Source organism: Hipposideros armiger, unplaced genomic scaffold, assembly GCF_001890085.2.
Source record: "Hipposideros armiger isolate ML-2016 unplaced genomic scaffold, ASM189008v1 scaffold_367, whole genome shotgun sequence".
NCBI lineage: Eukaryota > Metazoa > Chordata > Mammalia > Chiroptera > Hipposideridae > Hipposideros > Hipposideros armiger.
The window spans coordinates 702815-718424 of NW_017731717.1; the positions used below are offsets into that span (position 1 = coordinate 702815).

General features: G+C 34.9%; 1 protein-coding gene across 2 annotated transcripts in view; it reads right to left on the reverse strand.

The window, feature by feature from the left end:
• Positions 1–15610, reverse strand: part of RNF217 (ring finger protein 217) — a 138481-nt gene that overhangs the window by 27245 nt on the left and 95626 nt on the right. The window contains exon 3 of one of the 2 annotated variants that reach the window (XM_019662150.1): positions 6659–6823. The exons of the other annotated variant lie outside the window; for it this stretch is intronic. Coding sequence (XP_019517695.1) covers positions 6659–6823 — 165 coding nt within the window. The remainder of the gene's footprint in view (positions 1–6658; positions 6824–15610) is intronic. 2 annotated transcript variants of the gene reach the window in all.

The following is a 15610-nucleotide window of genomic DNA, read 5'->3' on the forward strand; positions in this document are numbered from 1 at the left end:
TGTCACCTAGAAATAGGGAATATGTATGATGACCCTGAAATAAAATGACTTAATTACTGATGAATTCATAAATCACATTACTTCTGTATTAGCCTGAGATGTATAACTTCCTAATTAATTATCTCTATTCAATGCCTTACAAAATGTCATAAATGAATAGGTGACATTATTGTTATTATTAATTTTAATTAAAGTTTATTGGGGTGACAATGGTTACATAGGTTTCAAGTGTAAAACTCTGTAATACATCATCTATACATCACAAGAAGAAAACTAAGGTGGCCAGCTGCATGTAATCTAGTTGGCTGTGACTGTATCTATACCATGTTAAATAAGAGTTTATATAAATATTTCTCTTACCTGACATTAAGGAAGAAGGTAATTTGGGGAACGTATGTTTGAGGAATTCCCCTTTAATTTTCCAAATTAAAAACAAAAAGCTAACCATTTTGAGAAATAGTCACCCAACTATGCTTTAGTAAGCCGAATAGTCTGAGTAACATTTAACTTTTCCCTGGGGAAGGAAAAAAATATGAACAGACAAATCCTTAGAGGTGTGTAGACAAATAGAGATGTTTAAGCAGCTCCAGAAAGCTATAATGTTAGTCTTCCCATTCCCTTGTTAGATTTTATTCATTTTTAATCATGAACTATTTAAAACATTTAACCAATTAGAGGTAATAATGTAACAGGCACATATGGAGTCACCATTCATATTTAATAATGTTAACATACTGCAATATTTGCTTCAGAAATATTTTTGAAGAGACAATGCTTCTTTATCTATTGCATTCTTTATATAATTGTTTCTTACTTAACTTCCTGCTTGCTTTAAACTGGCTTGCCTCAAATTATCACATTAAAGGGGCTGAAGGTGTGTCCACCTCTCTTTGAAAGTACGCATGTTAAAAATATATACTCAGAGCGCAGAAATCTGGCTTTGGAAAAATGAGGTTTTAACAATTCAAAACTTTACAAAGGAAAAAGACATATGGCTAACAGTCAAAACCTGGCTAATGTAAATAACACTAACTGACTAATATTAAACCTTTCCAGGGATAACTGGAAGATCAGATCATTAACCATTTTTACAAGTTCTCACCCACATTCTTGAATGCTTCATAACTGTTTTTTTAATCTTTAATAATGTTTATTATAATATTAGATAATAATATTAGACATTTTTAATTCTTCTTTTAAAATCTAAAATTTTCAGGGCTTTAGGAATATCGAGCTGGGGTTTTGCTACGACCTGACACACATTTATAATAAATTAAAATATTTATTTTAAAATTTCTATTAAACAAACATACTTTGAAAAAGTGTGTGTTGAACAATAAAATTATATATGGTAGCCAATTTCTGAAAAAGTAAAATTAAAAATAGATTACTTTGGTTTGTGCTTTTAATTTAGTTAGTGGTACATCATTCTATCATTTAAAGAATACTTTAGAATAGTTTGAGTATTTCAAGCATTCAAAAACATAAATTAAAAAAACAAAACACATTTGCACTTAAAAATGGTTAAGACAGTAAATTTTATGTGTTTTTTTATTACATTAGGAAAAAAAGCACCACATTTGACTCCTGATATTGTTTCCAAAAAATTTATTAAAAATTTAAATCTAAAATGTACAATTGCTTAAAATTTGTTTACTGATTTGTTTTGTGTTGTATAATTCTATGTTTGTTAATTTTTAGGTATACATCTAACTTTTCATTTTCTTTGACTTAGCAGTTCTTTTTCTTACTAACTCAGAGTTTAGTATCTGATCTGTGCTATAAGACATAGTGTCAAAATAGATTTTTACATGAAACTGAACAAATATTCTAATACCTCCAACACAATTTAAATCTATTACTTTATTTAAAGTTAAAAGGGTCATGCATTAGATGCAATTTTGTGGCAACTATGTTCAAGAAAGGCATTTTAAAATTAGCATATATTTTCTGCAGGTTAAGAATTTATATAAGATAGAAAACACATATTTAAGATAAAAAATGGTGTCTCATAAGTGACTGATTAAGAAGCAGTGAGAGTCAAATAAAAATGACTAAGTAAAAGACGATTTTATTAAGCAATTAGCTTTTATAAAAGTGTCCTATAAATAAATAACTTCCTAAAGCGTTTCATATTTTTACCTTGGTATTAAAAAAAAATCACATGTATGTAAGTATCTTGATGATATTTTTTGGGAAAAAAATTAATACTCATCCTGGTTATTTGCCACAATTCAATTAAAAATAACAATTTTGATTTCTCAGCATTAATCTCTTTGTAATACTATACCATGTATTAAACTGATCTTTCCACTTGAGAAAAAAGTAAAAACTTATTACAGGAGAAATAACATTTATAGGCAAATGAAAGAAAAGTTGGTTTATTTGTAATACTAATTAAAATAATGAATAATAGGTTATCAAACTTTGTCTGAATGGGCAAATATATCTATGCAGGGTACAAAAGCAAGATAATTTAACACTTACCAGGACAAGCACAAAACTTTCTTGAAAAATTGGCAGTAACAAGATTAGGGAGCTCAAAAAAGAACTATTATCTATATTAATTTAACATGTTTAGAAAAAAATTACAAATAAACGGGTATGGGAGAATTATTTGATAAACACAACTAGGTTGGATAATAGATGGTCTCAATTTGGAAAAATTAGTTTAGTTAGCTAATGCATAATAAATATCAAAATAGGTATGGGTGGGTTAAACAGTTAAAAATATTTAGAAATTGAATAGTTGAAAGAAAGAAAACAGACCATTTCATCAAACTTCTGGCTGATAAATAAAGTTTTAAGATTAGGAGCAAAATATTTACAAAATATATGTAAATATATAAATATGTATACACATTTTATTTTCAAATTCACATACATATGTATGTGTAAATTATATATATATTATATACAATATATATGTGTGTGTAAATTATGTGTGTATGTGTGTGTGTACCCATCCAAAACAAAAAAAGAATGATATATTTGGTCAAACAAATTTTTAAAAATTAAAAGAAAATACACACACACATACAAACCAATTAAGTAAACAAAACAAAACAAAACAAAAAACTATCACCAATACAAAAAGAGTGTAATAGTAGATAGAAGAGAAAATATTCTAGAAACTAAGTTAATATTTTTAAATAAAGAGCTCTTTATAAATATGTAATAAAAAATATGCCCCAACCTGACCCAAACAAATGGGCAAAGAATATAAACAAAAAATTCAAAAAGGGGCATTACAACTCAAAAATACATGAATTTACCGTATTTGCTGGCGTATAAGACGACTTTTTGGCCCTGAAAAATATGCCTCCAAGTGGGGGGTCGTCTTATACGCCAGGTACACTTCAGATAGACTGCCCATAGTGCTTGCCCCGTGCCATAGTGGCCTCCCGATGCCCGCCCACTTCATTCCACATACCGTTCAGGCATCAGCAGCGCTGCTGGGTGTATGCTCGGCTGTTATGCAATTTTGCTGTTATGCGATTTTACCACACTCGCAAAATCGCACACAGCCGACCATATAACAAACTCTGTATTTTGAGTGGAAATGTTAGGGGGTCGTCTTATACGCCCAGTCGTCTTATACGCCGGCAAATACGGTATATTTAATCTAACAGCAAACAAGGAAATACAAAACATAAGATCAAAATATTTTTAAACTTTTAAATTAGCACTTTATGAATACCTAAAATGCTAATACGAAATGCTCATAGAGGAACAGTGTCTCCAGTGTTTGTGATGTAATTATAAATTGTTCCAATCATTTTAGAAAGCAAATTGTAAATCTGTACAAAATGTTAAAACATTGATATCCTTTGACCTGGTGATTCTACCTTTAGAAATACCTGCTTTTAAAGATCCAAAATATGGAGAAAAGATATATTCAAGATGAGTATCGTCAACACACTATATATAACATATAGCTATATTTTTAAAAAATTCCAACCCAAACAAAGTCAGTTTTGGTATCCAATAGCGGAAGGATAGTTAAGCAAATATTACATTATTAATAAAATAAATGTTATGAACACTACTTAGTAACATGAGAAAGGTTTGACATATTAAGTGAAAAAACAAAGGATATCAAATTATCTGCACAGTACAATTAAAACTTAAAAAAATAAGTTACTGAAATAGAGGAATGGCTGAGAAGACACACTAAATATGTTAATAGTGAGTGAGAATATTGGAGTTGCAGGATTCTGGATAAATTTTTTCCCTCTCTTTTCCAAATTTCTATTATATGTTATATGACCTTTATAAATGAAACAATCATTTAAAAATCAAAATTATTATTGAAATTATGAATTAATCTAAACAAATACACCTATGCATGATATAAAAATATAAATAAACTTTAGTCACCAAAAATTTTTAAATACACTTGACGATCACTATTGAAAACATATTCATGTGAAAATATATAATCATTGTTTTGTTTACCTGGAAACATTGCATGAAATTTTTTTTTCCACAAACTCCTAGCATCTTCCTTTTTTATATGTACAAATGTAAAAGGATTATTTATGAAAATAAAGCCTTGGACTATAAAATAAATATTAATTCATTGAGTAATATCTCCTCATGATTTCTATTATAAGAATAGAAATATTTCATGGGTGAAAATATAATTTTAAAGTCCAAGAAAAAAAAAATCACAATTAAGAAAATGCAAAGCTTTAAATTCATATGCTTGAAAGAAATCTGAAACCATTTGTATTAAAAACAAGTCAGAAAATATGACTTAAACTGACATAAATTTTATGGAACTTAAATCTCCCCAGAAAGTAGATTCTCTCCTACAAGGGAGTCATATAACCTGATTCCATCTCCCGTGGCTCTTGCCTTTCAGCTCTGTAAAAGGTAATTCCTTTTAAAGCTCGAAGCTTTTAGCTATTACTTCCAAAGGGAATCAGCATGTATGCTTTTCTCGTAACTCTTTCTATTTGTTAAAACTGGAGGAAGTTTTTAGCATTCAGTAAAGCCCTGACAGTTGGCTGATTTTTCTTTCTATACATTAGGTCCATTTACTGTTAGATGGTGAGATTACAGTAACAAATGTACCTTTTTATGTATTACCTCAATTCATTCAGGATTTCCCCTGTGTAAAATGCTGCAGTATTGCTCATTCAGCATAATGTCTTACAGCTAGGGTAACTGGTAATTGTTTTCACAGCTTTCCAGAGAGATGGAAAGTATACTTAGGTACGAAATGTTCAGTAGAATGACTTAACAGCACTCCTAAACTCCTACTGGCCTTTATTTAGTTTAAAACTGAGCAGCAGCTTTGAATAAATTGAAAAGGCAACAACAGAAAGGGGGAAGAAAGGCCTTACTTTCTCATTGTTCATCAGTGAATGAGGAATAAATATTAATATGTACTGAGCTATTGAATGCGGAGATGTGAAGCAGCCCCTAAAATCAAAAGGATCATTGCAGACAAATTTGCCTTCTACAGGGAAAACAAAGAGGGCTTTATTGCAAACATCTTTAGATCTCATTGTTAAGAGATTGCAAACATCTTTAGATCTCATTGTTAAGAGAGCCAGGTCATCTAAAGTATTTCAAAAATTTTTTACAATTACCAAGAATGCGAATTGCTATTTCAGGCAATGGTTTTACTTACTATATGTCTAAACCAATATGTGAATTTGGCATCGTGAATCTGTGTAATATGTTTATGCTCATTAATCAGTTTCAGATATACTTTTATTACTCCAAGTGGAATTCACGATTAATTTGAAAACTTTTCTGATAATTCAGATTTAATTTATCTGGTGCTAAATCTCCAGGAAGGAATTGCAGAATTTTTCTTAAAAGAAAATAAGGCCCAATTTAGACATAATTTCCAAAAATTGGCAAAAAGTAGAACCCACCTATGGGAGAGTACACATATACATATAGTGTCTACTTTTCTGAAGTGAGCTTTAAAAAAAAACCTTTGAATTTTGACAATTCCTATCCTGTAAGCATCAAATGCAAAGTTTTCTGACTGGATTTGTTGATTTCTCTATAGGAGACTCTTTCCGGGCTATTTGCATAGCTGACTTTCAACATCTAGGTTGAAGCTCAAATGCCTGCTAACTCTTGATACCTGCATGATTATCAAAAGAAAAATGAAAAACAGAATTGATAAAATTCCTAAGCCCTGATTTTAGCCATTAGCTTTTACTTCACTACGTTTACAAAAAGCAAAGGATCAGTTTAATGTAATCCTAAAGTGATAAGCAACGTCAGAGGGAAAGAAAAGCCAAGGATTGCAAGGATTCAGAGCCTGCCTAATGGAAGTGGTTAGACTACAAGTCGCAAAGTGGAAATAATACTTTTATATCATTTTCACACTAGCTTCTCCCTGTATACACATTTCCACTTTTAAATGGAAAATAAGAATTTAGAAGTTTAAAATCAATATTTATAGGTAGCCTCCTTAAATGTTGAAATGTAATATAAACAAGGAAATGCATTGCTTTTCTATCAAGTCTTCAATTTAGTTACTCTTCAAAGATGAAACAGCAAATACTCTTTCTCTCCATACCTGCATTAAGAAAGTTATTCATTTGATTTACTTCGATATTGTAATATGATTGTTCAATGATATTCAGATACATGCGTTTCTGTCCTTTCCTCCTAAAGGTCATCTCACCTTGCATTTGGGACACTTCTGGGCATTCCTCTGCCCATGCTCAATTTCGCTGGCCCAGTGACGCAACAATTTGTCTCCTTTTTTGTACTCCTTGCAGTTAACACCTTCATGCCAAGGAGAGTGGCACTTAAAACACCAGATGAATTGGCAAGTGGGGCACTGGATCTGTGTGAGGAAAAGTAGTATTAAGTACTTCAATATTTGTAGAAATATTGAAAGTGACTAAAGGATAAGAATGGTGATGCTTGGGGAAATTACCTAAAAGGTTATCATTTGTCCATATTTAAAAATATCTCCCCCTCTACAAGACCTAACCTATAATAAAATATGACTATTCTATTATGAAAGGAGGAAAGAATTGCTTTGGCATGGATGATTTGGCTGTTTGTAGACTATATATACTGGAATGAAACACTGGGACACTCGGCAAACCAATTTGGCCTGAAGAAAGTCTACGAGATTGAAACACAGAGTAAAACCTGTGGCTCATGGTGCCGAAAATCCCCACTCTCTTAAATTCGCATTCCCCTTGAACCAATTTCCCAGGCATTTCCATTGTTCTTCTTATCAGTGGCTTCATTCACTTTTATAAAATCAAAACCCCACAGGTGCTTCAAAAATATAACACACTGGAAAGTCAACTGCTATACTGGCATCTGCCATGAAGCACCATGTGAAATAATGGATAGCCCTGGTTTGGTATTAATCTAAGAGAGGTTAATTATAAAAAATGATACAAAGGATCCTATTAGAAATCTATCAGTATGGTGGCTCTGTGGCCTGTACCCAGGAAACCATCGGAAAGATGTGTTTTTGTTCTCATTGTGTGGTGGTGTATGTGAATGTGTTTGAATGGTCATTGAAAATATTTTTCTTCCACTTGACATGGGAGAAATTTTATCTGACTTCCTTTATTTTGAATGACAGTGGAGTATTCCATTACCACACAGTATTTCTGGTCCTCCCTCTCTAAAAACATATGGGCATAACTTGATTTTCCTAGCCCTGTTTGATTAAAGTGAATTAATAAAATCTCACTATGAACAACATTGATAACTGACTATTCTTCTCCATGCTGTTGCATATTACTTAACGGTAGTATGAGTGAATTTACTGACTACATTTTGAAGTCAGTTAGAATTTCTTTTGGTAACCTACACATCACTACTTACTTTTTTTGGAAAACTACTTTTTTTGGCAATGGTGGTCCTAATATATACATTAACTGAGTGGCAATTATAATAACAGCTCTTCCATTTATAACTCAAAGCCCTGCAGTTTTCACTTATGTCAAGAATAGATAATGCTCTTCCTATCCAAATACGAAGTAACAAAAGTACTTTTGCTTTTAATTTATATCAAAACAATATTTTGTCATAAATAATTTGAAACCTTCATGTTTATTTATTTGTTGAAATTGTGTTATATGGTAGTGTTTATACTGCTGTATTACATGCATTACTCAATTTTATCAACAAAATAATGCTGCAAAATAGATATAAACATCACAAGTTTACAGATGAGGAAACTAAGGCTCACAGAGATTAAAAAACTTGCTGAAAGTAGCACAGCAAGTATGTGTTAAGAATACATTTAAACAAAGTTTGTCAGGCTCACAGCCAGCATTCATTTCACTGTGCCAAAACCCTTCCTTATTCTAAACAGCATTCTTTCTTTGACAATTGGAGACCAAAATGTAGATGTCAAAGAAGGTCATGTGGTCAAACTATTCAGTAAGTCAGAAGTTTACACGATCATCAACATAAAGTGAACTCTGAAAATCTTTTGCAAGATTTTACTCACATAAATTAGGATAATCTTTGTTTTCTTTTAATTTATTTTTTAGTTTTTAAGGGACATTACTAGTCATTCACTTAAAATAACCATTTTTGCCTTTTCTGATATTTAAGGGGAAAATAAGTCATTTTTACAGTAAGACTGAGCTCAAGTAGTTGACCTCTAGGTAATAAAAGACTATAAAACGATCATTCCCAGTGTCTTTGAAGCATGAAAAATAGACATAAATATTACATGGCGCTTAAGTGATTGTAATTTTCAAACGTAATGAATGAAATGGAAAAGACGTCAGGATACTTGGGGTGAAGATGGGTGAACCATCATCTGCCATGTCAGGAAGGTCTGAATACTTAATTAATTTCTCTTCTTTTAGACATTATTCATAATTCTAAATTACTAGACACTAGCATCGTCAAAAAACCAAAACTCTTTGATTTTTAATCAGCCAGTCTTAGATTATATTTACAAAATGAAGAGAAGAATGCATGTATCGGTGCTTTGAAACTGATATTAACTCTATGGATGTCAGACACTATAATGGTTCAAGGATCTTTGTGACCAAGTTCTGAACTATCACATCTATGGATCTCTAATGAAGACAACAGAAATGTGTGATTTTCCTAAAGTATACTAGAATGGTAAAAAAAATTAAAACCAAATCCGATACTTGGTGTCCATACCCAGGGCTCTGGCTCTCCACTTCTCATAATAAACAACCGGGTCCCACTGCAGAGCCTGTCCACCCCAGCAACACAGCCTTGGTGGCAAACTGTGAGAAGAGTTTTGCAGCAAACTCTCATGTGAAGATGAATAGTTTAAATTCAGACCCAACTGCTTATTGCTTCTCACTGAAAACATTAAAACAACTATTGCTTTGCTTTGGATTAAAATAATACAAGGACTAATAGCTTACCTGATAACCTTGTTATTCAGAGACTGCCTTTGAATTGTCTAAGTACTAACTTTTTGGTCTGAAGATGCCTTCTTCATTCAGACCTTGGACCATATTCAAAATTGGCCTTATATAAAACACACAGAGACATCAGTAGGGCAGCTTCCTCCACCCCTTTATTTATATTTATTCCTCCACGTGAAATGCTCTCTCACAACCACAGACCTCCCACACGGAGCGCCTGCCTTCTGAGTCATTATATTCACACAGAGGTCACCAGTTCTGTCCTTGCTATTCAAAGTGTGGTCGTAGGAGTAGCAACATCAGCGTCACCTGGGGGCTTATCAGACACAAAGAACTCACGTCACACCCCAGACCTACTGAATCAGTCTGCATTTTCACAAGGTCCCCAGGTGATTCATAGACATGCTGAAGTTTGAGAAGCACTGCTCTATACCATGGGACTCCATCTCCCTCGCCATGACTGATTTATACCAGGGATGAGCCCCTAAGCCAAAAACATGTACCCACTGGCTGGGAAGCAGTCTGTGAGGTGGCTGGCATGAGCTTTGTGCAGCAGGGTGCTGATTGTAGAATAGAGATGAACCGAGCCCTCTTGAGGAATGAAATGGGGATACATATACACCTTTGCTGTGGAGGCAAAGACACAGGAGGGCTGAGTGACCACAGTGCAGAGAACAGGTAAAGAAACAGCAGACGTTCACGTCTAGTGAGACAATAAAGGAGCTCTCACGCTACCAGAGTTTGTGTTGGACTCTCCAGGAGGCCTGCCTGGGTGGCTGCTGAGCTCGCTTTCTGGCCCTTCCTACTTCCTGTGGAGCCTTACAGTAAACCTCATTAACTGAGGTAGCTGGAGAGACAGCACATGTCTGCTTCTTATAGTTGGAGAAAGTCTAATTAATACAATCCATCTACTGAAATCTTATCCAGGTCATATGCTACCTGTTTCAAGATGTCCTCCCTGTTTCTCCCAACCAGGTTCAGTGTCTGTCTTATAGAACATGCGATGTCTAATCTCCCTAACAGCCTACAAGTTCACTGTGGGTAAAGGCTGTGTCTCCTTCATCCTGTATTTCCTGAGTTAAGTAACACAGAGCTTCTGGCACATGGTAGGTCCTCAGTAAATTACTTGTAAAATGAATTATTTTGCACATAGCAAATAATACATATTGGCTAATATGAAATGACTTTAGAGAAAAACCAATATGTCTAATTTATGACCAGTGACTGAGATGATATCATTACTTCTTAGGTTAGCAGATGAGATTTACTAAATATTTTAGCCACATGACATTTTACTGAGCATCATGATTAATGTGCAAAGTCTTCTACAAGAGGCAAGGCTGCAAGTATTTCAAGAATAAACTTATCAGAGTTAGGAATCTTGATTAACTTGTCCCAGAATCCATGAAAGATAAAATAACTTTATATTACATTTTTAACTTTTGAATTCCCTTTTTTTCCTGAAATCAGGGCTATGATAACACTGAGATGACAAATTAAACCAGCCCACTTTTCCTAAGCAAATGGTATTTTCTCTTGGCAGTTCATCATGAGAAATAAATAACCCACAAAATACTGAGTCCAAAACCAAAGAGCACCCCAGATAAGTGTTTTCTTGCTAAATCCTATACACTCCTACATACATAATTATTTTAAATAAATCACAAAATCATTACTTATGAAAGTCAAAATATTAGACAACATCTACGTGTAAATGTGGCTTGCAAATATAAGCTAACTCAGTTTTCTAAGAACAATTTGCTTTATTAGAACTTCAGATTAAGACAAATAATAATAAAACATATTCATCAATTCATTTGCTCATTCAACAAATATTTATTAAGCACCTTCAAGTAGCAGATATTGAGTATACTGATTTTAGGCATATTAAAACAAAATGGCAATACCTGTCCTCAAGGAATTTATAGAAGGCAGATAGACATAAGCCCAGAGCGGTAATAAAAACATGTAATAACTGCTAGAAGAGAAGCTTAGACAAGTGGGTGCCATGGAAAGGTGCTTCAGGAAGGAAGTGTTTGGAGAGAATGTGGCCTTGAAATAGGAATAGAATGTCACTGGGACAAGTGATGGGGTGACACTTCAGGAAGAGGTCCCAGCCTAAGCATCCACAGAGGCCTGAGGTCACGTGGTGCACTGGGGAAATACCAAGTGTCCCAGTGTAGCCCAGAGATGTCACTTCAGCTGTCTTCACCCTAAGCCTTGCCAAAATGCCCCCAAACCGGGTCCAATTAGTCTTACATTAACGTTCCTTTACGATCCGAACCAGGGCCCTCTGGCGTCCCAAGCCAGTTCTTAACCAACGCGCCACTGGGCCGGCCCAATGTTCCTTTACTCTTGATGTGTCTCTCAAAATACGCTGTGGTCCAGAAATTCCTTATATGAAACATGTGATACTTATGGCTGTTAGACTAGGATATGTTCTAAAGAAAATAATCAACATGTAAATAATATGGAATGCTCATAGTTATAAAATGTTTTGTAACAACTTATATGGTTTTCTTGAAGAGGAGAAGATTCTAAAGAGATGCAGAGTATTATAGAGATGAGAAATGAAGTATTTGATGCATGGCTTCAAATACTTTCAAGAAAGCACTATCTCCTCCCCTAGAAGATCATATCCTAAAGCAATAAGGGCAATAGAGATTCTCCAAATGGGAAAACATCGTTTGACTTATCTTGATTTTTTTTTTTTAGAGGTAAAATTGGTATGTGTCAGGTGTACAAAATTGTGATCTGACATCTACTTTGTATACACTACAAAGTGATCACCGCCAAAAGTCTAGTTACCAACATTCACCATAAAATTGACACCCTTCACCATCATGCAACCCCACCCCCATCCCAACCCACTTCCCCTTGGGTAACCACCAGTGTTCTTCTCTGTATCTATGAGTTTGTTTTTGTTTTAGTTGTTTGTTTTTTCCACTTGATTCTTATTTCCTAAGATTCTACTTTCCACTTGGGGATTTCTCCCTGAATTTGGTGCCAGTAAACACAGGCTTCAAGAAGCACCGCTCCCTGACCACAGTCCAAATGGGGCCAAGTAACCCTCCCCTTAATTTCTCACAGCATGGCTGAAACTAAGCTGGAAAATGAAACAGAAAGTTTCTTAAAGGTTGGGGACCAAATGGGGACAAAAACACAGAGTGTAACACATGACAAGATAACCTATCTGGAGATCCAGTAGTTACTCATATAAATCACCTTACCGACCGCCTGCATATTGGTGTCCAGGCTCCTTTCACATACGCAAGGCACTACTTATTACACAAGAGATTCATTTCAGGACTAGCTTTTCTTTTTCAACTGAGTGGCATGCTCTTCTAAGGCAGCATGTCACAACTTGGGAAAATAGGGGTTTTGTCCTTTGAAAAGAGTCCTCTCTCCCCACTTTGAAAATCACAGTTTCATACCAATCCATTTTGCTTCTACCGCCTGAAAACACCTTTTTATAGACTTCCTCTAAATCTCGAAAGCAAGGCCCAGAGAAGTCTCTGTCTGAGTCTATTTCTTGTCTGAGGACCCTGCTCTTCATAGATGAACATACAGGGTACTAGAAGATTCTGCCGTGATCTGTGTAGGCCAAACTCACTAGCCAAAGCAGTATGGCATCATCCTACTTTCAATAGGACACTCTATTCTGAACACAATACAATAAGGCTAACATCTCACGGCGATACCCCCATAAAGTATAATAGCAGGAGGGCCATCCAATTACATAGTCGTATGAGAACATGGGAGTATTTTCTGTGACCATTAGGTGACAGCAGGAGAATGACAGATCTCAGCCTGAAGGTAACAATGAATTCTTTCAAAATGTAAGGGAATGATTCTACAAGTAGCAAGTTCCTTAACAACTGAAGTGTTCAATCAGTGTCTGAACAGCAAACTGGGAGGCATTTTGTAGAAAGGGTTCATATACATGTTGACTGCAGCAGTGAGTTCCCTCACAGATCTGAGAGGGTAAATATGGCAAGGTAAGAATACAGACTACGGTAGATGAGAAACACACAGTCCTAACATCTTCCAGACCACTTTCTAGGGAGCACCAGACTTGCTGACTTTTACTCACTATTAGCATGTCATCAGAGAGGAATGATTCTTCACTTGTACTTGTGCTGAAGATCCAAAGGATGATGAGATGATGTGTGAAAAAAGCATCCAGCTCTCAGTCCCACTGCAGGTCAGTTAATGGTAGCTGTGAGCCTGATTACGACAATTATTGTAGTTTTTTTTTAATCGTTAGATGTGGGCTACAATAACAAATGAATTTCAAGATTTGGCTTTTGTTGTTAGAAGTTCAAGCACAAGTAAAGACTCTATAAAGTATTATGGCTAATACATTAATCAAGAAAGCAACAAAGAACTTTAGCAAAGCATGTCATTAGTAACTGGAGGGAGAAATGCATCCTAATAAAATTTAGTAGGCCTGGTCACAGCGGCATGTTACATATTGTTTCAAAGGTAACACGTATAACACACCCTTTGTTTAAGCTAGCTTCTTGAAACTGGGCTAGATGACTCCATCTTTCTCTCCCTCACAAATCTATGCCAGCAACAATCATTTAAAAAACTACACTTGTTTTCTATTGACTCCTGACATCAATGATGCATTAATGCCAAGAATAAACAGAGTCTGTCATCAACTACAATGACCTTGCAAGGCTGATGAACAATCTGATTCTCAACTTGTAAACACTGTCAGCTTAAAGGGATGGTGTCAGAGAAAAACCAAAGAGAAAAGCAACATACTAAATAAATTTTCATAGGAAAGCTTTAAACATTTTTATACATAGAAAAAATTCTCAAAAATCTTTACTAGATGGAAATTTAAACACCATTCATTAATTCATCTCTCTCTCTCTCTCTCTCTCTCTTTCTACCTATCTCCTTATTAAGTAATATTATTTATTGGAAGTACCACTGAAGAGGTGCAGTTGGGATTTGAATAAAGGATTGACAGCCTCCTGGAAACAGAAATAGTGGGAAGTCACTGCCATCCCTAAGGCTAAAGAAACAAGGGAGGAAAGAAATTTCTGGAGCTCAGTGAGAATTATAAACATGAGGGAGGGACCACCTAGATGAAGCTGCAGCCATGGAGGGAATCAACTACTGCCAGAACTTTACACTGAATTAGGAAGGGAGTAAGGAAGTACTGCAGCTACCATTCTCCCCCTCCAGCCTCCTGTCTTCTGCCAACGCCAACCCTCGTCAGAACCCACCTAGAACTCAAGAAGGTAAGGGGGCAGGAGAAGTAGTCCAAAGAAGCAACTTTCTGGAGTACAGCACAGGTCAGAGGTCGTTCAGTAATAGACACAGGAACAGAGTGAATTGGCAATTACCCAAATTCCAGCCTTTCACTTAAGCACATTTTAAAGTACACCAATCAGGAATAACAAACCCATTGATTTGATTATACCCTTAAAGACCTTAGGAAAGATCATTTACTACATGAGGATATATTTGTGCAGTTTTATAAAATACGATTTCTACCCAGAGGGTTTAGAATTACAAGAGAGAAAAAAGAATGCTAAACATATAAGGTAAGAGGAAGTTTCCCCAGGACATTTTATCAGCTTTTTTCTTTTAGGTTATGATGAGTCAAAGCACCATTCTGTGAGTTATCAAGGTTTTGTTTAATATTTGTGGGAAGGGTGAGGATTATTAGTAGTTTTGCCTCAAGGAAACCATCATGAGAATTAGTTCCAACTGGTTCCCTGTGTTGATTTGTGTGCTCTTCAACTCACTCCAAATCAATATGAAAAGGGGGATCATTTCTTGGTCTATACTTGGGAAATAAGGAAACCTAGAACTAGCCCATACCTCAGGAAAACTCCTGGAAGTAAAATAACTACATTTAATCATTTTCAATCCTCTCCTCTTTTCCACGAAAAGCTGTAACTTTCCCTACTTCTCCAAACATCTTTTTTTTTTTCCATTTCTGTGAATTCAATGGCCACCCCAACCCCTCAAATGTTAATTCTTTTCCATCAGATCCCTGCTGAGTAAAAGATCCATGTTCCCTGGAAATCTCTTTGATGCATGAAAGGGTCTTCAAACTTATCAACCCATTTTAAACTAAATTAGTTTTCCACTCCCCAAACCCACTCCTCCTCCTTAAGACACAACTTCATTCCTCCTTCACTCATGCCATGTATCAGTCACCCAATCTTTTATTCTACCTCCATTCTTTTTGATGCCTCCATTCCCTTCCCAGG